This window comes from Watersipora subatra, chromosome 5 (genome assembly GCF_963576615.1).
Source record: "Watersipora subatra chromosome 5, tzWatSuba1.1, whole genome shotgun sequence".
In the NCBI taxonomy this organism is placed as follows: Eukaryota; Metazoa; Bryozoa; class Gymnolaemata; order Cheilostomatida; family Watersiporidae; genus Watersipora; species Watersipora subatra.
This window is the reverse complement of record NC_088712.1, coordinates 31,706,419-31,732,546: the sequence shown is the minus strand read 5'-3', so window position 1 is coordinate 31,732,546 and position 26,128 is coordinate 31,706,419. Positions and strand designations below refer to the sequence as shown.

The 26,128-nt window shown below is 32.1% G+C and overlaps 1 protein-coding gene across 1 annotated transcript in view; it reads left to right on the top strand.

Moving 5' to 3' along the window:
- The window catches only part of LOC137397285 (kinesin-like protein KIF21A), a 194,491-nt gene extending 170,184 nt beyond the window's left edge, over positions 1 to 24,307 (top strand). The window contains exon 5 of the mRNA XM_068083574.1: positions 24,200 to 24,307. Within this exon, the coding sequence (XP_067939675.1) occupies positions 24,200 to 24,232 (33 nt within the window). The 3' untranslated portion in view covers positions 24,233 to 24,307. The remainder of the gene's footprint in view (positions 1 to 24,199) is intronic.
- Positions 24,308 to 26,128: the final 1,821 nt, after the last annotated feature.

Genomic DNA, 26,128 nt, shown 5'->3' with positions numbered 1-26,128 from the left:
TTCTTCATTATTTGTGAAGTGTATAAAGTCTGTTATTTTCCATTATTGGTGACATGTATGAGGTCTGTTATTCTCCATTATTGGTGACATGTATAAAGTCTGTTATTCTCCATTATTGGTGACATGTATAAAGTCTGTTGTTCTCCATTATTGGTGAAGTGGATTAAGTCTGTTATTCTCCATTATTTGTGAAGTGTATAAAGTCTGTTATTCTCCATTATTGGTGAAATGTATGAAGTCTGTTATTCTCCATTATTGGTGACGTCTATGAAATCTGTTATTTTCCATTATTGATGACGTGTATGAAGTATGTTATTCTTCATTGTTGGTGAAGTGTATAAAGTATGTTATTCTTCATTGTTGGTGAAGTGTATAAAGTCTGTTATTCTCTATTATTGGTGACGTGCATAAAGTCTGTTATTCTCCATTATTGGTGACATGTATAGTCTGTTGTTCTCCTTTATTGGTGAAGTGTATAAAGTCGGTTATCCTCCATTATTGGTGACATGTATAGGGTCTGTTTTTCTCCATTATTGGTGAAGTGGATTAAGTCTGTTATTCTCCATTATTGGTGAAGTGTATAAAGTCTGTTATTCTCTATTATTGGTGAAGTGTATAAAGTCTGTTAGTCTCCGTTATTATTGAAGTGTATAAAGTCTGTTTTTCTCCATTATTGGTGACCGGTATAAAGACTGTTATTCTCCATTATTGTTGACGTGTATAAGGTCTGTTATTCTCCTTTATTGGTGAAGTGTATCACGTCTGTTATTCTCCATTTTTATTGAAGTGTATAAAGTCTGTTATTCTCCATTATTGGTGTTGTGTATGAAGTCTGTTATTCTCCATTATTGGTGAAGTGTATGAAGTCTGTTATTATCCATTATTGGTGAAGTGTATAAAATAATTTATTCTCCATTATTGGTGACATGTATGAAGTCTGTTATTCTCCATTATTGGTGAAGTGTATAAAGTCTGTCATTTTCCATTATTGGTGACGTCTATGAAGTCTGTTATTTTCCATTATTGATGACGTGTATAAAGAATGTTATTCTTCATTATTTGTGAAGTGTATAAAGTCTGTTATTCTCCATTATTGGTGACGTGTATAAGGTCTGTTATTCTCCATTATTGGTGACATGTATAAAGTCTGTTATTCTCCATCAGTGGTGAGGTGTATGAAGTATGTTATTCTTCACCATTGGTGAAGTGTATAAAGTCTGTTATTCTCCATTATTGGTGAAAAGTATAAAGTCTGTTATTCTCCATTGTTGGTGAAGTGTATAAAGTCTGTTATTCTCCATTATTGATGACATGTATGAGGTCTGTTATTCTCCATTATTGGTGACATGTATAAAGTCTGTTATTCTCCATTATTGGTGACAAGTATAAAGTCTTTTATTCTCCATTATTGGTGAAGTGTATGAAGTCTTTTATTCTCCATTATTATTGAAGTGTATAATGTCTGTTATTCTCCATTATTGGTGACGTGTATGAAGTCTGTTATTCTCCATTATTGGTGACATGTATAAAGTCTGTTATTCTCCATCAGTGGTGACGTGTATGAAGTATGTTATTCTTCACCATTGGTGAAGTGTATAAAGTCTGTTATTCTCCATTATTGGTGAAAAGTATAAAGTCTGTTATTCTCCATTGTTGGTGAAGTGTATAAAGTCTGTTATTCTCCATTATTGGTGACATTTATGAGGTCTGTTATTCTCCATTATTGGTGACATGTATAAAGTCTGTTATTCTCCATTATTGGTGACAAGTATAAAGTCTTTTATTCTCCATTATTGGTGAAGTGTATAAAGTTTTTTATTCTCCATTATTATTGAAGTGTATAAAGTCTGTTATTCTCCATTATTGGTGACGTGTATGAAGTCTGTTATTCTCCATTATTGGTGACGTGTATGAAGTATGTTATTCTTCACCATTGGTGAAGTGTATAAAGTCTGTTATTCTCCATCATTGGTGAGAAGTATAAAGTCTGTTATTCTCCATTGTTGGTGACATGTATAAAGTCTGTTATTCTCCATTATTGGTGACAAGTATAAAGTCTGTTATTCTCCATTATTGGTGAAGTGTATAAAGTCTTTTATTCTCCATTATTATTGAAGTGTAGAAAGTCTGTTATTCTCCATTATTGGTGACATGTATGAAGTCTGTTATTCTCCATTATTGGTGAAGTGTATGAAGTCTATTATTCTCCATTATTGGTGACGTGTATAAAGTCTGTTATTCTTCATTATTGGTGACCTGTATAAAGTCTGATATTCTCTATTATTGTTGACAGGTATGAAGTCTGTTATTCTCCATTATTGGTGAAGTGTATAAAGTATGTTATTCTTCATTGTTGGTGAATTGTATAAAGTCTGTTATTCTCTATTATTGGTGACGTGCATAAAGTCTGTTATTCTCCATTATTGGTGACATGTATAGGGTCTGTTAATCTCCATTATTGGTGAAGTGGATTAAGTCTGTTATTCTCCATTATTGGTGAAGTGTATAAAGTCTGTTATTCTCTATTATTGGTGAAGTGTATGAAGTCTGTTATTATCCACTATTGGTGAAGTGTATAATATCTGTTATTCTCCATTATTGGTGACATGTATGAAGTCTGTTATTCTCCATTATTGGTGAAGTGTATAAAGTCTGTTATTCTCCATTATTGGGGAAGTGTATAAAGTCTGTTATTCTCCATTTTTGGTGAGGTGTATAAAGTCTGTTATTCTCCATTATTGGTGATGAGTATAAAGTCTGTTATTCTCTATTATTGGTAACGTGTATAAAGTGTGTTTTTCTCCATTATTGGTGACATCTATGAAGCCTGTTATTTTCCATTATTGATGACGTGTATAAAGTATGTTATTCTTCATTATTGGTAAAGTGTATAAAGTCTGTGATTCTCCATTACTGGTGAAGATTATAAAGTCTGTTATTCTCCATTATTGGTTACATGCATAAAGTCTGTTGTTCTCTATTATTGGTGACGTGTATAAAGTGTGTTATTCTCCTTTATTGGTGACATGTATAAGGTCTGTTATTCTCCATTATTGGTGACGTGTATAAAATCTGTTATTCTCCATTTTTGGTGACCTGTATAAAGTCTGTTATTCTCTATTATTGGTGACATATATAAAGTCTGTTATTCTCCATTATTGGTGAAGTGTATAAAGTCTGCGATTCTCCATTACTGGTGAAGTGTATAAAGTCTGTTATTCTCCATTATTGGTGAAGTGTATAAAGTCTGTTATTCTCTATTATTGGTGACGTGTATAAAGTGTGTTATTCTCCTTTATTGGTGACGTGTATGAAGTCTGTTATTCTCCATTATTGAAGTGTATAAAGTCTGTTATTCTCCATTATTGGCGACGTGTATAAAGTCTGTTTTTCTTCATTATTGGTGACATGTATAAAGTCTGTTATCCTCCATCAGTGGTGACGTGTATAAAGTATGTTATTCTTCACCATTGGTGAATTGTATAAAGTCTGTTATTCTTCATTATTGGTGACAAGTATAAAGTCTGTTATTCTCAATTATTGGTGAAGTGTATAAAGTCTGTTAGTCTCCGTTATTATTGAAGTGTATAAAGTCTGTTTTTCTCCATTATTGGTGACAGGTATAAAGTCTGTTATTCTCCATTATTGTTGACGTGTATAAGGTCTGTTATTCTCCTTTATTGGTGAAGTGTATCACGTCTGTTATTCTTTATTTTTATTAAAGTGTATAAAGTCTGTTATTCTCCATTATTGGTGTTGTGTATGAAGTCTGTTATTCTCCATTATTGGTGAAGTGTATGAAGTCTATTATTCTCCATTATTGGTGACGTGTATAAAATCTGTTATTCTCCATTATTGGGGACATGTATCAAGTCTGTTATTCTCCATTATTGGTGACCTCTATAAAGTCTGTTATTCTCTATTATTGGTGACGTGTATAAGGTTTGTTATTCTCCATTATTGGTGACATGTATAAAGTCTGTTATTCTCCATCAGTGGTGACGTGTATGAAGTATGTTATTCTTCACCATTGGTGAAGTCTATAAAGTCTGTTATTCTCCATTATTGGTGAGAAGTATAAAGTCTGTTATTCTCTCTTGTTGGTGAAGTGTATGAAGTCTGTTATTCTCCATTATTGGTGACATGTATGAGGTCTGTTATTCTCCATTATTGGTGACATGTATAAAGTCTGTTATTCTCCATTATTGGTGAAGTGTATAAAGTCTTTTATTCTCCATTATTGGTGAAGTGTATAAAGTTTTTTATTCTCCATTATTATTGAAGTGTATAAAGTCTGTTATTCTCCATTATTGGTGACGTGTATGAAGTCTGTTATTCTCCATTATTGGTGAAGTGTATGAAGTTTATTATTCTCCATTATTGGTGACGTGTATAAAGTCTGTTATTCTCCATTTTTGGTGACATGTATCAAGTCTGTTATTCTCCATCATTGGTGACGTGTATGAAGTATGTTATTCTTCACCATTGGTGAAGTGTATAAAGTCTGTTATTCTCCATCATTGGTGAGAAGTATAAAGTCTGTTATTCTCCATTGTTGGTGACATGTATAAAGTCTGTTATTCTCCATTATTGGTGACAAGTATAAAGTCTGTTATTCTCCATTATTGGTGAAGTGTATAAAGTCTTTTATTCTCCATTATTATTGAAGTGTAGAAAGTCTGTTATTCTCCATTATTGGTGACATGTATGAAGTCTGTTATTCTCCATTATTGGTGAAGTGTATGAAGTCTATTATTCTCCATTATTGGTGACGTGTATAAAGTCTGTTATTCTTCATTATTGGTGACCTGTATAAAGTCTGATATTCTCTATTATTGTTGACAGGTATGAAGTCTGTTATTCTCCATTATTGGTGAAGTGTATAAAGTATGTTATTCTTCATTGTTGGTGAATTGTATAAAGTCTGTTATTCTCTATTATTGGTGACGTGCATAAAGTCTGTTATTCTCCATTATTGGTGACATGTATAGGGTCTGTTAATCTCCATTATTGGTGAAGTGGATTAAGTCTGTTATTCTCCATTATTGGTGAAGTGTATAAAGTCTGTTATTCTCTATTATTGGTGAAGTGTATGAAGTCTGTTATTATCCACTATTGGTGAAGTGTATAATATCTGTTATTTTCCATTATTGGTGACATGTATGAAGTCTGTTATTCTCCATTATTGGTGAAGTGTATAAAGTCTGTTATTCTCCATTATTGGGGAAGTGTATAAAGTCTGTTATTCTCCATTTTTGGTGAGGTGTATAAAGTCTGTTATTCTCCATTATTGGTGACAAGTATAAAGTCTTTTATTCTCCATTATTGGTGAAGTGTATAAAGTCTTTTATTCTCCATTATAATTGAAGTGTATAAAGTCTGTTATTCTCCATTATTGGTGACGTGTATGAAGTCTGTTATTCTCCATTATTGGTGAAGTGTATGAAGTTTATTATTCTCCATTATTGGTGACGCGTATAAAGTCTGTTATTCTCCATTATTGGTGACATGTATCAAGTCTGTTATTCTCCATTATTGGTGACCTGTATAAAGTCTGTTATTCTCTATTATTGGTGACATGTATAAAGTCTGTTATTCTCCATTATTGGTGACAGGTATAAAGTCTGTTATTCTCCATTATTGGTGAAGTGTATAAAGTCTCTGATTCTCCATTACTGGTGAAGTTTATAAAGTCTGTTATTCTCCATTTTTGGTGACATGTATAAAGTCTGTTGTTCTCCATTATTGGTGAAGTGGATTAAGTCTGTTATTCTCCATTATTGGTGAAGTGTATAAAGTCTGTTATTCTCCATTATTGGTGAAGTGTTTGAAGTCTGTTATTATCCATTATTGGTGAAGTGTATAAAATATGTTATTCTCCATTATTGGTGACATGTATGAAGTCTGTTATTCTCCATTATTGGTGAAGTGTATAAAGTCTGTCATTTTCCATTATTGGTGACGTCTATGAAGTCTGTTATTTTCCATTATTGATGACGTGTATAAAGAATGTTATTCTTCATTATTTGTGAAGTGTATAAAGTCTGTTATTCTCCATTATTGGTGACGTGTAAAAGGTCTGTTATTCTCCATTATTAGTGACATGTATAAAGTCTGTTATTCTCCATCAGTGGTGACGTGTATGAAGTATGTTATTCTTCACCATTGGTGAAGTGTATAAAGTCTGTTATTCTCCATTATTGGTGAAAACTATAAAGTCTGTTATTCTCCATTGTTGGTGAAGTGTATAAAGTCTGTTATTCTCCATTATTGGTGACATGTATGAGGTCTGTTATTCTCCATTATTGGTGACATGTATAAAGTCTGTTATTCTCCATTATTGGTGACGTGTATAAAGTCTGTGATTCTCCATTACTGGTGAAGTTTATAAAGTCTGTTATTCTCCATTATTGGTGACATGTATAAAGTCTGTTGTTCTCCATTATTGGTGAAGTGGATTAAGTCTGTTATTCTCCATTATTGGTGAAGTGTATAAAGTCTGTTATTCTCCATTTTTGGTGAAATGTATGAAGTCTGTTATTCTCCATTATTGGTGACGTCTATGAAATCTGTTATTTTCCATTATTGATGACGTGTATGAAGTATGTTATTCTTCATTATTTGTGAAGTGTATAAAGTCTGTTATTTTCCATTATTGGTGACATGTATGAGGTCTGTTATTCTCCATTATTGGTGACATGTATAAAGTCTGTTATTCTCCATTATTGGTGACATGTATAAAGTCTGTTGTTCTCCATTATTGGTGAAGTGGATTAAGTCTGTTATTCTCCATTATTTGTGAAGTGTATAAAGTCTGTTATTCTCCATTATTGGTGAAATGTATGAAGTCTGTTATTCTCCATTATTGGTGACGTCTATGAAATCTGTTATTTTCCATTATTGATGACGTGTATGAAGTATGTTATTCTTCATTGTTGGTGAAGTGTATAAAGTATGTTATTCTTCATTGTTGGTGAAGTGTATAAAGTCTGTTATTCTCTATTATTGGTGACGTGCATAAAGTCTGTTATTCTCCATTATTGGTGACATGTATAGTCTGTTGTTCTCCTTTATTGGTGAAGTGTATAAAGTCGGTTATCCTCCATTATTGGTGACATGTATAGGGTCTGTTTTTCTCCATTATTGGTGAAGTGGATTAAGTCTGTTATTCTCCATTATTGGTGAAGTGTATAAAGTCTGTTATTCTCTATTATTGGTGAAGTGTATAAAGTCTGTTAGTCTCCGTTATTATTGAAGTGTATAAAGTCTGTTTTTCTCCATTATTGGTGACCGGTATAAAGACTGTTATTCTCCATTATTGTTGACGTGTATAAGGTCTGTTATTCTCCTTTATTGGTGAAGTGTATCACGTCTGTTATTCTCCATTTTTATTGAAGTGTATAAAGTCTGTTATTCTCCATTATTGGTGTTGTGTATGAAGTCTGTTATTCTCCATTATTGGTGAAGTGTATGAAGTCTGTTATTATCCATTATTGGTGAAGTGTATAAAATAATTTATTCTCCATTATTGGTGACATGTATGAAGTCTGTTATTCTCCATTATTGGTGAAGTGTATAAAGTCTGTCATTTTCCATTATTGGTGACGTCTATGAAGTCTGTTATTTTCCATTATTGATGACGTGTATAAAGAATGTTATTCTTCATTATTTGTGAAGTGTATAAAGTCTGTTATTCTCCATTATTGGTGACGTGTATAAGGTCTGTTATTCTCCATTATTGGTGACATGTATAAAGTCTGTTATTCTCCATCAGTGGTGAGGTGTATGAAGTATGTTATTCTTCACCATTGGTGAAGTGTATAAAGTCTGTTATTCTCCATTATTGGTGAAAAGTATAAAGTCTGTTATTCTCCATTGTTGGTGAAGTGTATAAAGTCTGTTATTCTCCATTATTGATGACATGTATGAGGTCTGTTATTCTCCATTATTGGTGACATGTATAAAGTCTGTTATTCTCCATTATTGGTGACAAGTATAAAGTCTTTTATTCTCCATTATTGGTGAAGTGTATGAAGTCTTTTATTCTCCATTATTATTGAAGTGTATAATGTCTGTTATTCTCCATTATTGGTGACGTGTATGAAGTCTGTTATTCTCCATTATTGGTGACATGTATAAAGTCTGTTATTCTCCATCAGTGGTGACGTGTATGAAGTATGTTATTCTTCACCATTGGTGAAGTGTATAAAGTCTGTTATTCTCCATTATTGGTGAAAAGTATAAAGTCTGTTATTCTCCATTGTTGGTGAAGTGTATAAAGTCTGTTATTCTCCATTATTGGTGACATTTATGAGGTCTGTTATTCTCCATTATTGGTGACATGTATAAAGTCTGTTATTCTCCATTATTGGTGACAAGTATAAAGTCTTTTATTCTCCATTATTGGTGAAGTGTATAAAGTTTTTTATTCTCCATTATTATTGAAGTGTATAAAGTCTGTTATTCTCCATTATTGGTGACGTGTATGAAGTCTGTTATTCTCCATTATTGGTGACGTGTATGAAGTATGTTATTCTTCACCATTGGTGAAGTGTATAAAGTCTGTTATTCTCCATCATTGGTGAGAAGTATAAAGTCTGTTATTCTCCATTGTTGGTGACATGTATAAAGTCTGTTATTCTCCATTATTGGTGACAAGTATAAAGTCTGTTATTCTCCATTATTGGTGAAGTGTATAAAGTCTTTTATTCTCCATTATTATTGAAGTGTAGAAAGTCTGTTATTCTCCATTATTGGTGACATGTATGAAGTCTGTTATTCTCCATTATTGGTGAAGTGTATGAAGTCTATTATTCTCCATTATTGGTGACGTGTATAAAGTCTGTTATTCTTCATTATTGGTGACCTGTATAAAGTCTGATATTCTCTATTATTGTTGACAGGTATGAAGTCTGTTATTCTCCATTATTGGTGAAGTGTATAAAGTATGTTATTCTTCATTGTTGGTGAATTGTATAAAGTCTGTTATTCTCTATTATTGGTGACGTGCATAAAGTCTGTTATTCTCCATTATTGGTGACATGTATAGGGTCTGTTAATCTCCATTATTGGTGAAGTGGATTAAGTCTGTTATTCTCCATTATTGGTGAAGTGTATAAAGTCTGTTATTCTCTATTATTGGTGAAGTGTATGAAGTCTGTTATTATCCACTATTGGTGAAGTGTATAATATCTGTTATTCTCCATTATTGGTGACATGTATGAAGTCTGTTATTCTCCATTATTGGTGAAGTGTATAAAGTCTGTTATTCTCCATTATTGGGGAAGTGTATAAAGTCTGTTATTCTCCATTTTTGGTGAGGTGTATAAAGTCTGTTATTCTCCATTATTGGTGATGAGTATAAAGTCTGTTATTCTCTATTATTGGTAACGTGTATAAAGTGTGTTTTTCTCCATTATTGGTGACATCTATGAAGCCTGTTATTTTCCATTATTGATGACGTGTATAAAGTATGTTATTCTTCATTATTGGTAAAGTGTATAAAGTCTGTGATTCTCCATTACTGGTGAAGATTATAAAGTCTGTTATTCTCCATTATTGGTTACATGCATAAAGTCTGTTGTTCTCTATTATTGGTGACGTGTATAAAGTGTGTTATTCTCCTTTATTGGTGACATGTATAAGGTCTGTTATTCTCCATTATTGGTGACGTGTATAAAATCTGTTATTCTCCATTTTTGGTGACCTGTATAAAGTCTGTTATTCTCTATTATTGGTGACATATATAAAGTCTGTTATTCTCCATTATTGGTGAAGTGTATAAAGTCTGCGATTCTCCATTACTGGTGAAGTGTATAAAGTCTGTTATTCTCCATTATTGGTGAAGTGTATAAAGTCTGTTATTCTCTATTATTGGTGACGTGTATAAAGTGTGTTATTCTCCTTTATTGGTGACGTGTATGAAGTCTGTTATTCTCCATTATTGAAGTGTATAAAGTCTGTTATTCTCCATTATTGGCGACGTGTATAAAGTCTGTTTTTCTTCATTATTGGTGACATGTATAAAGTCTGTTATCCTCCATCAGTGGTGACGTGTATAAAGTATGTTATTCTTCACCATTGGTGAATTGTATAAAGTCTGTTATTCTTCATTATTGGTGACAAGTATAAAGTCTGTTATTCTCAATTATTGGTGAAGTGTATAAAGTCTGTTAGTCTCCGTTATTATTGAAGTGTATAAAGTCTGTTTTTCTCCATTATTGGTGACAGGTATAAAGTCTGTTATTCTCCATTATTGTTGACGTGTATAAGGTCTGTTATTCTCCTTTATTGGTGAAGTGTATCACGTCTGTTATTCTTTATTTTTATTAAAGTGTATAAAGTCTGTTATTCTCCATTATTGGTGTTGTGTATGAAGTCTGTTATTCTCCATTATTGGTGAAGTGTATGAAGTCTATTATTCTCCATTATTGGTGACGTGTATAAAATCTGTTATTCTCCATTATTGGGGACATGTATCAAGTCTGTTATTCTCCATTATTGGTGACCTCTATAAAGTCTGTTATTCTCTATTATTGGTGACGTGTATAAGGTTTGTTATTCTCCATTATTGGTGACATGTATAAAGTCTGTTATTCTCCATCAGTGGTGACGTGTATGAAGTATGTTATTCTTCACCATTGGTGAAGTCTATAAAGTCTGTTATTCTCCATTATTGGTGAGAAGTATAAAGTCTGTTATTCTCTCTTGTTGGTGAAGTGTATGAAGTCTGTTATTCTCCATTATTGGTGACATGTATGAGGTCTGTTATTCTCCATTATTGGTGACATGTATAAAGTCTGTTATTCTCCATTATTGGTGAAGTGTATAAAGTCTTTTATTCTCCATTATTATTGAAGTGTATAAAGTCTGTTATTCTCCATTATTGGTGACGTGTATGAAGTCTGTTATTCTCCATTATTGGTGAAGTGTATGAAGTCTATTATTTTCCATTATTGGTGACGTGTATAAAGTCTGTTATTCTCCATTATTGGTGACATTTATCAAGTCTGTTATTCTCCATTATTGGTGACCTGTATAAAGTCTGTTATTTTCCATTATTGGTGACGTGTATAAAGTCTGTTATTCTCCATTATTGGTGACATGTATAAAGTCTGTTATTCTCCATCAGTGGTGACGTGTATGAAGTATGTTATTCTTCACCATTGGTGAAGTGTATAAAGTCTGTTATTCTCCATTGTTGGTGAAGTGTATATAGTCTGTCATTTTCCATTATTGGTGACGTCTATGAAGTCTGTTGTTTTCCATTATTGATGATGTGTATAAAGAATGTTATTCTTCATTATTTGTGAAGTGTATAAAGTCTGTTATTCTCCATTATTGGTGACGTGTATAAGGTCTGTTATTCTCCATTATTATTGAAGTGTATAAAGTCTGTTATTCTCCATTATTGGTGACGTGTATGAAGTCTGTTATTCTCCATTATTGGTGAAGTGAATGAAGTCTATTATTTTCCATTATTGGTGACGTGTATAAAGTCTGTTATTCTCCATTATTGGTGACATTTATCAAGTCTGTTATTCTCCATTATTGGTGACATGTATAAAGTCTGTTATTTTCCATTATTGGTGACGTGTATAAAGTCTGTTATTCTCCATTATTGGTGAAGTGGATTAAGTCTGTTATTCTCCATTATTGGAGAAGTGTATAGAGTCTGTTATTCTCCATTATTGGTGAAGTGTATGAATTCTGTTATTATCCATTATTGGTGAAGTGTATAAAATATGTTAATCTCCATTATTGGTGACATGTATGAAATCTGTTATTCTCCATTATTGGTGAAGTGTATAAAGTCTGTCATTTTCCATTATTGGTGACGTGTATAAAGTCTGTTGTTTTCCATTATTGATGATGTGTATAAAGAATGTTATTCTTCATTATTTGTGAAGTGTATAAAGTCTGTTATTCTCCATTATTGGTGACGTGTATAAGGTCTGTTATTCTCCATTATTGGTGACATGTATAAAGTCTATTATTCTCCATTATTGGCGACAAGTATAAAGTCTGTTATTCTCCATTATTGGTGAAGTGTATAAAGTCTTTCATTCTCCATTATTATTGAAGTGTATAACGTCTGTTATTCTCAATTATTGGTGATGTGTATGAAGTCTGTTATTCTCCATTATTGGTGAAGTGTATGAAGTCTATTATTCTCCATTATTGGCGACGTGTATAGAGTCTGTTATTCTCCATTCTTGGTGACATGTATCAAGTCTGTTATTTTCCATTATTGGTGACCTGTATAAAGTCTGTTATTCTCTATTTTTGGTGACAGGTATAAAGTCTGTTATTCTCCATTATTGGTGAAGTGTATAAAGTCTGTGATTCTCCATTACTGGTGAAGTTTATAAAGTCTGTTATTCTCCATTATTGGTGACATGTATAAAGTCTGTTGTTCTCCATTATTGGTGAAGTGGATTAAGTCTGTTATTCTCCATTATTGGTGAAGTGTATAAAGTCTGTTATTCTCCATTATTGGTGACATGTATGAGGTCTGTTATTATCCATTATTGGTGAAGTGTATAAAATATGTTATTCTCTATTATTGGTGACATGTATGAAGTCTGTTATTCTCCATTATTGGTGAAGTGTATAAAGTCTTTTATTTTCCATTATTGGTGACGTCTATGAAGTCTGTTATTTTCCATTATTGATGACGTGTATAAAGTATGTTATTCTTCATTATTTGTGAAGTGTATAAAGTCTGTTATTCTCCATTATTGGTGACGTGTATAAGGTCTGTAATTCTCCATTATTGGTGACATGTATAAAGTCTGTTATTCTCCATCAGTGGTGACATGTATGAAGTATGTTATTCTTCACCATTGGTGAAGTGTATAAAGTCTGTTATTCTCCATTATTGGTGAGTAGTATAAAGTCTGTTATTCTCCATTGTTGGTGAAGTGTATAAAGTCTGTTATTCTCCATTATTGCTGACATGTATGAGGTCTGTTATTCTCCATTATTGGTGACATGTATAAAGTCTGTTATTTTCCATTATTGGTGACATGTATAAAGTCTGTTATTCTCCATTATTGGTGACGTGTATAAAGTCTTTTATTTTCCATTATTGATGAAATGTATAAAGTCTGTTATTCTCCAATATTATTGAAGTGTATAAAGTCTGTTATTTTCCAATATTGGTGACGTGTATGAAGTCTGTTATTTTCCATTATTGGTGGTGAGTATAAAGTCTGTTATTCTCTATTATTGGTGACGTGTATAAAGTGTGTTTTTCTCCATTATTGGTGACGTCTATGAAGCCGGTTATTTTCCATTATTGATGACGTGTATAAAGTATGTTATTCTTCATTGTTGGTGAAGTGTATAAAGTCTGTTAGTCTCTATTATTGGTGACGTGTATAAAGTCTGTTATTCTCCATTATTGGTGACATGTATAAAGTCTGTTGTTCTCCTTTATTGGTGAAGTGTATAAAGTCGATTATCCTCCATTATTGGTGACATGTATAAAGTCTGTTGTTCTCCTTTATTGGTGAAGTGTATAAAGTCTGTTATTCTCTTTTATTGGTGACGTTTATAAAGTCTGTTATTCTCCATTATTGGTGACATGTATAAAGTCTGTTATTCTCCATTATTGGTGAAATGGATTAAGTCTGTTATTCTCCATTATTGGTGAAGTGTATAAAGTCTGTTATTCTCCATTATTGGTGAAGTGTATGAAGTCTGTTATTATCCATTATTGGTGAAGTGTATAAAGTCTGTTATTTTCCATTATTGGTGACGTGTATAACGTCTGTTATACTTCATTATTGTTGACGTGTATAAAGTCTGTTATTCTCTATTTTTGGTGACGTGTATAAAGTCTGTTATTCTCCATTATTGGTGACGTGTATAAAGTCTTTTATTCTCCATTATTGGTGAAGTGTATAAAGTCTGTTATTCTCCATTATTGGTGAAGTGTATAAAGTCGGTTATTCTCCATTATTGGTGACGTGTATAAATTCTGTTATTCTTCATTATTGGTAACGTGTATAAAGTCTGTTATTCTCCATTAGTGGTGAAGTGTATAAAGTCTGTTATTCTCCATCATTGGTGAAGTGTATAAAGTCTTTTATTCTCCATCATTGGTGAAGTGTATGACGTCTGTTATTTATTATTATTATTTATTTATTTATTTATTTATTTATTTTATTTATTTATTATTATTTATTTATTTGGTGACATGTATAAAGTCTGTTATTCTCCATTATTGGTGAAGTGTATAAAGTCTTTTATTCTCCATTATTATTGAAGTGTATAAAGTCTGTTATTCTCCATTATTGGTGACGTGTATGAAGTCTGTTATTCTCCATTATTGGTGAAGTGTATGAAGTCTATTATTTTCCATTATTGGTGACGTGTATAAAGTCTGTTATTCTCCATTATTGGTGACATTTATCAAGTCTGTTATTCTCCATTATTGGTGACCTGTATAAAGTCTGTTATTTTCCATTATTGGTGACGTGTATAAAGTCTGTTATTCTCCATTATTGGTGACATGTATAAAGTCTGTTATTCTCCATCAGTGGTGACGTGTATGAAGTATGTTATTCTTCACCATTGGTGAAGTGTATGAAGTCTGTTATTCTCCATTGTTGGTGAAGTGTATATAGTCTGTCATTTCCCATTATTGGTGACGTCTATGAAGTCTGTTGTTTTCCATTATTGATGATGTGTATAAAGAATGTTATTCTTCATTATTTGTGAAGTGTATAAAGTCTGTTATTCTCTATTATTGGTGACGTGTATAAGGTCTGTTATTCTCCATTATTATTGAAGTGTATAAAGTCTGTTATTCTCCATTATTGGTGACGTGTATGAAGTCTGTTATTCTCCATTATTGGTGAAGTGAATGAAGTCTATTATTTTCCATTATTGGTGACGTGTATAAAGTCTGTTATTCTCCATTATTGGTGACATTTATCAAGTCTGTTATTCTCCATTATTGGTGACCTGTATAAAGTCTGTTATTTTCCATTATTGGTGACGTGTATAAAGTCTGTTATTCTCCATTAATGGTGAAGTGGATTAAGTCTGTTATTCTCCCTTATTGGAGAAGTGTATAGAGTCTGTTATTCTCCATTATTGGTGAAGTGTATGAATTCTGTTATTATCCATTATTGGTGAAGTGTATAAAATATGTTAATCTCCATTATTGGTGACATGTATGAAGTCTGTTATTCTCCATTATTGGTGAAGTGTATAAAGTCTGTCATTTTCCATTATTGGTGACGTCTATGAAGTCTGTTGTTTTCCATTATTGATGATGTGTATAAAGAATGTTATTCTTCATTATTTGTGAAGTGTATAAAGTCTGTTATTCTCCATTATTGGTGACGTGTATAAGGTCTGTTATTCTCCATTATTGGTGACATGTATAAAGTCTATTATTCTCCATTATTGGCGACAAGTATAAAGTCTGTTATTCTCCATTATTGGTGAAGTGTATAAAGTCTTTCATTCTCCATTATTATTGAAGTGTATAACATCTGTTATTCTCAATTATTGGTGATGTGTATGAAGTCTGTTATTCTCCATTATTGGTGAAGTGTATGAAGTCTATTATTCTCCATTATTGGCGACGTGTATAAAGTCTGTTATTCTCCATTCTTGGTGACATGTATCAAGTCTGTTATTCTCCATTATTGGTGACCTGTATAAAGTCTGTTATTCTCTATTTTTGGTGACAGGTATAAAGTCTGTTATTCTCCATTATTGGTGAAATGGATTAAGTCTGTTATTCTCCATTATTGGTGAAGTGTATAAAGTCTGTTATTCTCCATTATTGGTGAAGTGTATGAAGTCTGTTATTATCCATTATTGGTGAAGTGTATAAAGTCTGTTATTCTCCATTATTGGTGACGTGTATAACGTTTGTTATACTTCATTATTGTTGACGTGTATAAAGTCTGTTATTCTCTATTTTTGGTGACGTGTATAAAGTCTGTTATTCTCCATTATTGGTGACGTGTATAAAGTCTTTTATTCTCCATTATTGGTGAAGTGTATAAAGTCTGTTATTCTCCATTATTGGTGAAGTGTATAAAGTCGGTTATTCTCCATTATTGGTGACGTGTATAAATTCTGTTATTCTTCATTATTGGTAACGTGTATAAAGTCTGTTATTCTCCATTAGTGGTGAAGTGTATAAAGTCTGTTATTCTCCATCATTGGTGAAGTGTATAAAGTCTTTTATTCTCCATCATTGGTGAAGTGTATGACGTCTGTTATTTATTATTATTATTTATTTATTTATTTATTTATTTATTTTATTTATTTATTATTATTTATTTATTTGGTGACATGTATAAAGTCTGTTATTCTCCATTATTGGTGAAGTGTATAAAGTCTTTTATTCTCCATTATTATTGAAGTGTATAAAGTCTGTTATTCTCCATTATTGGTGACGTGTATGAAGTCTGTTATTCTCCATTATTGGTGAAGTGTATGAAGTCTATTATTTTCCATTATTGGTGACGTGTATAAAGTCTGTTATTCTCCATTATTGGTGACATTTATCAAGTCTGTTATTCTCCATTATTGGTGACCTGTATAAAGTCTGTTATTTTCCATTATTGGTGACGTGTATAAAGTCTGTTATTCTCCATTATTGGTGACATGTATAAAGTCTGTTATTCTCCATCAGTGGTGACGTGTATGAAGTATGTTATTCTTCACCATTGGTGAAGTGTATGAAGTCTGTTATTCTCCATTGTTGGTGAAGTGTATATAGTCTGTCATTTCCCATTATTGGTGACGTCTATGAAGTCTGTTGTTTTCCATTATTGATGATGTGTATAAAGAATGTTATTCTTCATTATTTGTGAAGTGTATAAAGTCTGTTATTCTCTATTATTGGTGACGTGTATAAGGTCTGTTATTCTCCATTATTATTGAAGTGTATAAAGTCTGTTATTCTCCATTATTGGTGACGTGTATGAAGTCTGTTATTCTCCATTATTGGTGAAGTGAATGAAGTCTATTATTTTCCATTATTGGTGACGTGTATAAAGTCTGTTATTCTCCATTATTGGTGACATTTATCAAGTCTGTTATTCTCCATTATTGGTGACCTGTATAAAGTCTGTTATTTTCCATTATTGGTGACGTGTATAAAGTCTGTTATTCTCCATTAATGGTGAAGTGGATTAAGTCTGTTATTCTCCATTATTGGAGAAGTGTATAGAGTCTGTTATTCTCCATTATTGGTGAAGTGTATGAATTCTGTTATTATCCATTATTGGTGAAGTGTATAAAATATGTTAATCTCCATTATTGGTGACATGTATGAAGTCTGTTATTCTCCATTATTGGTGAAGTGTATAAAGTCTGTCATTTTCCATTATTGGTGACGTCTATGAAGTCTGTTGTTTTCCATTATTGATGATGTGTATAAAGAATGTTATTCTTCATTATTTGTGAAGTGTATAAAGTCTGTTATTCTCCATTATTGGTGACGTGTATAAGGTCTGTTATTCTCCATTATTGGTGACATGTATAAAGTCTATTATTCTCCATTATTGGCGACAAGTATAAAGTCTGTTATTCTCCATTATTGGTGAAGTGTATAAAGTCTTTCATTCTCCATTATTATTGAAGTGTATAACATCTGTTATTCTCAATTATTGGTGATGTGTATGAAGTCTGTTATTCTCCATTATTGGTGAAGTGTATGAAGTCTATTATTCTCCATTATTGGCGACGTGTATAAAGTCTGTTATTCTCCATTCTTGGTGACATGTATCAAGTCTGTTATTCTCCATTATTGGTGACCTGTATAAAGTCTGTTATTCTCTATTTTTGGTGACAGGTATAAAGTCTGTTATTCTCCATTATTGGTGAAGTGTATAAAGTCTGTGATTCTCCATTACTGGTGAAGTTTATAAAGTCTGTTATTCTCCATTATTGGTGACATGTATAAAGTCTGTTGTTCTCCATTATTGGTGAAGTGGATTAAGTCTGTTATTCTCCATTATTGGTGAAGTGTATAAAGTCTGTTATTCTCCATTATTGGTGAAGTGTATAAAGTCTGTTATTATCCATTATTGGTGAAGTGTATAAAATATGTTATTCTCTATTATTGGTGACATGTATGAAGTCTGTTATTCTCCATTATTGGTGAAGTGTATAAAGTCTTTTATTTTCCATTATTGGTGACGTCTATGAAGTCTGTTATTTTCCATTATTGATGACGTGTATAAAGTATGTTATTCTTCATTATTTGTGAAGTGTATAAAGTCTGTTATTCTCCATTATTGGTGACGTGTATAAGGTCTGTAATTCTCCATTATTGGTGACATGTATAAAGTCTGTCATTCTCCATCAGTGGTGACATGTATGAAGTATGTTATTCTTCACCATTGGTGAAGTGTATAAAGTCTGTTATTCTCCATTATTGGTGAGTAGTATAAAGTCTGTTATTCTCCATTGTTGGTGAAGTGTATAAAGTCTGTTATTCTCCATTATTGCTGACATGTATGAGGTCTGTTATTCTCCATTATTGGTGACATGTATAAAGTCTGTTATTTTCCATTATTGGTGACATGTATAAAGTCTGTTATTCTCCATTATTGGTGACGTGTATAAAGTCTGTTATTTTCCATTATTGTTGAAGTGTATAAAGTCTGTTATTCTCCATTATTATTGAAGTGTATAAAGTCTGTCATTTTCCAATATTGGTGACGTGTATGAAGTCTGTTATTCTCCATTATTGGTGGTGAGTATAAAGTCTGTTATTCTCTATTATTGGTGACGTGTATAAAGTGTGTTTTTCTCCATTATTGGTGACGTCTATGAAGCCGGTTATTTTCCATTATTGATGACGTGTATAAAGTATGTTATTCTTCATTGTTGGTGAAGTGTATAAAGTCTGTTATTCTCTATTATTGGTGACGTGTATAAAGTCTGTTATTCTCCATTATTGGTGACATGTATAAAGTCTGTTGTTCTCCTTTATTGGTGAAGCGTATAAAGTCGATTATCCTCCATTATTGGTGACATGTATAAAGTCTGTTGTTCTCCTTTATTGGTGAAGTGTATAAAGTCTGTTATTCTCTTTTATTGGTGACGTTTATAAAGTCTGTTATTCTCCATTATTGGTGACATGTATAAAGTCTGTTGTTCTCCATTATTGGTGAAATGGATTAAGTCTGTTATTCTCCATTATTGGTGAAGTGTATAAAGTCTGTTATTCTCCATTATTGGTGAAGTGTATGAAGTCTGTTATTATCCATTATTGGTGAAGTGTATAAAGTCTGTTATTCTCCATTATTGGTGACGTGTATAACGTCTGTTATACTTCATTATTGTTGACGTGTATAAAGTCTGTTATTCTCTATTTTTGGTGACGTGTATAAAGTCTGTTATTCTCCATTATTGGTGACGTGTATAAAGTCTTTTATTCTCCATTATTGGTGAAGTGTATAAAGTCTGTTATTCTCCATTATTGGTGAAGTGTATAAAGTCGGTTATTCTCCATTATTGGTGACGTGTATAAATTCTGTTATTCTTCATTATTGGTAACGTGTATAAAGTCTGTTATTCTCCATTAGTGGTGAAGTGTATAAAGTCTGTTATTCTCCATCATTGGTGAAGTGTATAAAGTCTTTTATTCTCCATCATTGGTGAAGTGTATGAAGTCTCTTATTATCCATTATTGGTGAAGTTTATAAAGTCTGTTATTCCCCATTTTTGGTGACGTGTATAAAGTTTGTTATTCTCCATTATTGGTGACATGTATAAAGTCTGTTATTCTCCATTGTTGGTGACATGTATAAAGTATGTTATTCTTCATTATTGGTGACGTGTATAAAGTATGTTATTCTCCATTGTTAGTGACGTGTATAAAGTCTGTTATTCTCCATTATTTGTGACGTGTATAAAGTCTGTTAATCTCCATTTTTGGTGAAGTGTATAAAGTCTTTCATTCTCCAGTATTGGTGAAGTGTATGAAGTCTGTTATTATCCATTATTGGTGAAGTTTATAAAGTCTTTTATTCTCCATTATTGGTGAAGTGTATGAAGTCTGTTATTATCCATTGTTGGTGAAGTTTATAAAGTCTGTTATTCTCCATTATTGGTGACGTGTATAACGTCTGTTACTTTCCATTATTGGTGAAGTGTATAAAGTCTTTTATTCTCCATTATTCGTGACGTGTATAAAGTCTGTTATTCTCTATTACTGGTGTTGTGTATAAGGTCTGTTATTCTCCATTGTATGTGAAGTTTATAAAGTCTGTTATTCTCCATTATTAGTGACGTGTATAACGTCTGTTACTTTCCATTATTGGTGAAGTGTATAAAGTCTTTTATTCTCCATTATTCGTGACGTGTATAAAGTCTGTTATTCTCTATTACTGGTGTTGTGTATAAGGTCTGTTATTCTCCATTGTATGTGACGTGTATAAAGTCTTTTATTTTCCATTATTGGTGAAGTGTATGAAGTCTGTTATTATCCATTGTTGGTGACATGTATAAAGTCTGTTATTCTCCATTGTTGGTGACGTGTATAAAGTATGTTATTCTCCATTGTTGGTGACGTGTATAAAGTCTGTTATTCTCCATTATATGTGATGTGTATAAAGTCTGTTATTCTCCATTCTTGGTGAATTGTATAAAGTCTGTTATTCTTCATTATTGGTGAAGTGTATAAAGTCTGTTATTCTCCATCATTGGTGAAGTTTATAAAGTCTGTTATTCTCCATTGTTGGTGACGTGTATAAAGTCTGTTATTCTCCATTATATGTGACCTGTATAAAGTCTGTTATTCTCCATTATTGTTGACATGTATAAAGTCTGTTATTCTCCATTGTTGGTGATGTGTATAAAGTATGTTATTCTCCATTGTTGGTGACGTGTATAAAGTCTGTTATTCTCCATTTTATGTGACGTGTATAAAGTCTGTTATTCTTCATTCTTGGTGAATTGTATAAAGTCTGTTATTCTTCATTATTGGTGACATTTATAAAGTCTGTTATTCTCCATTATTGGTGACGTGTATAACTTCTGTTATTATCCATTATTGGTGAAGTGTATAAAGTCTGTTATTCTCCATTACTGGTGACGTGTATAAATTCTGTTATTCTTCATTATTGGTAACATGTATAAAGTCTGTTATTCTCCATTAGTGGTGAAGTGTATAAAGTATGTTATTCTCCATCATTGGTGAAGTGTATAAAGTCTTTTATTCTCCATTATTGTTGAAGTGTATGAAGTCTGTTATTATCCATTATTGGTGAAGTTTATAAAGTATGTTATTTTCCATTATTGGTGACAAGTATAACATCTGTTATTCTCCATTATTGGTGAAGTGTATAAAGTCTTTTATTCTCCATTAATCGTGACGTGTATAAAGTCTGTTATTCTCTATTACTGGTGTTGTGTATAAGGTCTGTTATTCTCCGTTGTATGTGACGTGTATAAAGTCTGTTATTCTCCATTATTGGTGACATGTTTAAAGTCTGTTATTCTCCATTGTTGGTGACATGTATAAAGTCTGTTATTCTCCATTATTGGTGACGTGTATAAAGTATGTTATTCTCCATTGTTGGTGCTGTGTATAAAGTCTGTTATCCTCCATTATTCGTGAAGTGTATAAAGTCTGTTATTCTTCATTATTGGTGCAGTGTATAAAGTCTGTTAATCTCCATCATTGGTGAAGTGTATAAAGTCTTTTATTCTCCATTGTTGGTGTCATGTATAAAGTCTGTTATTCTCCATTATTGGTGACGTGTATAAAGTATGTTATTCTCCATTGTTGGTGACGTGTATAAAGTCTGTTATTCTCCATTATTGGTGAAGTGTATAAAGTCTGTTATTCTTCATTATTGGTGAATTGTATAAAGTCTGTTAATCTCCATCATTGGTGAAGTGTATAAAGTCTTTTATTCTCCATTGTTGGTGACATGTATAAAGTCTGTTATTCTCCATTATTGGTGACGTGTATAAAGTATGTTATTCTCCATTGTTGGTGACGTGTATAAAGTCTGTTATTCTCCATTATTGGTGAAGTGTATAAAGTCTGTTATTCTTCATTATTGGTGAAGTGTATAAAGTCTGTTAATCTCCATCATTGGTGAAGTGTATCAAGTCTTTTATTCTCCATTATTGGTGAAGTGTATGAAGTCTGTTATTATCCATTATTGGTGATGTTTATAAATTCTGTTATTCTCCATTATTGGTGACGTGTATAACGTCTGTTATTCTTCATTATTGGTGAAGTGTATAAAGTCATTTATTCTCCATTATTCGTGACGTGTATAAAGTCTGTTATTCTCTATTACTGGTGTTGTGTATAAGGTCTGTTATTCTCCATTATATGTGACCTGTATAAAGTCTGTTATTCTCCATTGTTGGTGACATGTATAAAGTCTGTTATTCTCCATTGTTGGTGACATGTATAAAGTCTGTTATTCTCCATTATTGGTGACCTGTATAAAGTATGTTATTCTCCATCATTGGTGACGTGTATAAAGTCTTTTATTCTCCATTATTGGTGAAGTGTATGAAGTCTGTTATTATCCATTATTGGTGAAGTTTATAAAGTATGTTATTTTCCATTATTGGTGACAAGTATAACATCTGTTATTCTCCATTATTGGTGAATTGTATAAAGTCTTTTATTCTCCATTAATCGTGACGTGTATAAAGTCTGTTATTCTCTATTACTGGTGTTGTGTATAAGGTCTGTTATTCTCCATTATATGTGACGTGTATAAAGTCTGTTATTCTCCATTATTGGTGACATGTTTAAAGTCTGTTATTCTCCATTGTTGGTGACATGTATAAAGTCTGTTATTCTCCATTATTGGTGACGTGTATAAAGTATGTTATTCTCCATTGTTGGTGACGTGTATAAAGTCTGTTATCCTCCATTATTCGTGAAGTGTATAAAGTCTGTTATTCTTCATTATTGGTGCAGTGTATAAAGTCTGTTAATCTCCATCATTGGTGAAGTGTATAAAGTCTTTTATTCTCCATTGTTGGTGACATGTATAAAGTCTGTTATTCTCCATTATTGGTGACGTGTATAAAGTATGTTATTCTCCATTGTTGGTGACCTGTATAAAGTCTGTTATTCTCCATTATTGGTGAAGTGTATAAAGTCTGTTATTCTTCATTATTGGTGAAGTGTATAAAGTCTGTTAATCTCCATCATTGGTGAAGTGTATAAAGTCTTTTATTCTCCATTGTTGGTGACATGTATAAAGTCTGTTTTTCTCCATTATTGGTGACGTGTATAAAGTATGTTATTCTCCATTGTTGGTGACGTGTATAAAGTCTGTTATTCTCCATTATTGGTGAAGTGTATGAAGTCAGTTATTATCCATTATTGGTGATGTTTATAAATTCTGTTATTCTCCATTATTGGTGACGTGTATAACGTCTGTTATTCTTCATTATTGGTGAAGTGTATAAAGTCATTTATTCTCCATTATTCGTGACGTGTATAAAGTCTGTTATTCTCTATTACTGGTGTTGTGTATAAGGTCTGTTATTCTCCATTGTATGTGACCTGTATAAAGTCTGTTATTCTCCATTATTGGTGACATGTATAAAGTCTGTTATTCTCCATTGTTGGTGACATGTATAAAGTCTGTTATTCTCCATTATTGGTGACGTGTATAAAGTATGTTATTCTCCATCATTGGTGACGTGTATAAAGTCTGTTGTTCTCCATTATATGTAACGTGTATAAAGTCTGTTATTCTCCATTATTGGTGAAGTGTATCAAGTCTGTTATTCTCCACCATTGGTGAAGTGTATAAAGTCTTTAATTCTCCATTATTGGTGAAGTGTATGAAGTCTGTTATTATCCATTGTTGGTGAAGTTTATAAAGTCGGTTATTCTCCATTATTGGTGACGTGTACAACGTCTGTTATTCTCCATTATTGGTGAAGTGTATAAAGTCTTTTATTCTCCATTATTCGTGACGTGTATAAAGTCTGTTATTCTCCATTACTGGTGTTGTGTATAAAATCTGTTGTTCTCCATTATATGTGACGCGTATAAAGTCTGTTATTCTCCATCATTGGTGAAGTGTATAAAGTCTTTTATTAAACCTCTATTACTAGTAGATAGTAACACAAGAGTTCTGTTATATTTTTTTCAGGTGGTAAACTGATGAGCTGCTGTACACTGTTGCACTATAGAACTGTCACATTTTCCTGTTTTCTTTAGTGCTCGCCGAGGAGGAATGTCAGTTATACGTAATCTTTCATGCCAAGTTCTATACCTGCACCATCTACAGTTATCGCCACCCGATAGATGGTGACAGTTTTGAAGGCAGTTCTGACCAGCAAGAGTATAAATTCATGAATTGCGAAATAATGATTCAGCTTGAGGTACGTTCTTAGAGTTCTTCCATTTTTCTTGACTAAATGTAATTTTAATTTTGTGTGTAAACATTAAAAAATGACTAGCATTGATAGAAAGCTATGAATTTTCTCTATTGTTCTATGGTATTTGATCAGTTGTAAAGTTCTATGATATCTGATATATTATAAGGTTCAATAGTATCTGATCTATTGTAAGGTTCTATGGTATTTGATGGGTCAAAAGACTGTATTTCCGCACAAGAAAATTTCTGCATGAATGTCTAACATTAGTTCATATCATGTGAACAACCTTGCTAGAGTTGCCTGCCTGCGGACAAGCAACTCAAACAACAAGCTTCACAAGATTCCTTTCATGATTTGAACTTGTCTAATATGTATTATCCCCTTGGTTACCAATCAGTTTTATGGAGTTTTCCTACAGTGGCATTCGGACATATCCATAAAAAAAATCAGATTTTAAACAAGGAATTAAATGCCAAGTGGGTACCAGCTTTATTTCTAGCGAAATAAAGAAATATAAATAAAAACATTAACTAATGGTTTAAGTAAAAAATTTTTATACATTTGGCTAACACCAAACCCTGAGATGAAATGCAAGATGAAAAATAAAATCTAGTAGAGTAATAGCTTTTTAGATTGCCATTTAAAATACTAATAAATTCTAACTGCAAATCACCTTATTCAAAGTTCATTTTAGGAAAGATACATGTACCAGCTGCTTAATAATAAACTCAGAGTTAGTAAGTGCCTCTCGTAGTTGAAGTGAATGGATTATGTTACGGAAGGATAAGAATGTTTGTAAGCTAAGAAAGAATTTGTCTTGATGCTGATAGCTTATAGAAGATTTTAGCTTCACAAGTGTTGCATTCCGTTGCTCTGCAACTTGAGTGTTGATAGTTTTTAGATGGTCGTATGCATTTATATTATATCCACCACAGCATCCTGAAATCAGAATTAGTCAAGCATGATCAGCAATACAGATGCGTCTCTCAATGACGCAAATATTGTAATATAGCAATGAATGTAATATAACAATATTACTAAATACTGTTATACTATTTATGATGACTATATTTATACGCCACTTACCAGTATGGTTGTGCCAGTGAAATCTATCTACCAGAAACTTTGTCTCTCTGAAGAAGCCCGGATTTCGATTGAGAGCACACCTGGGTAATGCACAAACATTGTTGTAGATGACAATCTTAGGTGCAAAAAATAAAAGAAATGTTCAAAACATGGCATGGCTTCATTATGAAAAAGTTGAATATCAATATAAAAAGACAACATGCAGGTGTATACTAATGTTAAATGTTTTGAACCATATTCTTGATATATATTACTGAATTTAAACTGTCGAAAGAGTTAGGGAAAGCAAATTAAAAAGATACTAAGGAATCTTCAGTTGAATTATCTGCAAAGAGGTGTTCTGAATATATTTCTCCATTCCAATCATCTACAAGTGCATTGCATACAAATATCTTAAAGTGCAGAATAAAGTGTGAATGTGAATTCTACTTTGATAGCCTCAAATAAATAAGCACAAATGAATGCAAATGACAAAAAAATTGAAAAAAGATTTTTGTGAATTTCATAATAGCAAATGCTACTTAGTCATTATAATTTCTGCTAAATTAATTCACTTTGCACATGGAATTCATAAAAAGGAATTTTAATACTTTTTCAAAACATCATTTAGCATAATCATTACCACACTGCAGGTTTGTCCCAGGGGCTACACCCGATTAGCCAGGTAGGATGTTCAATGATC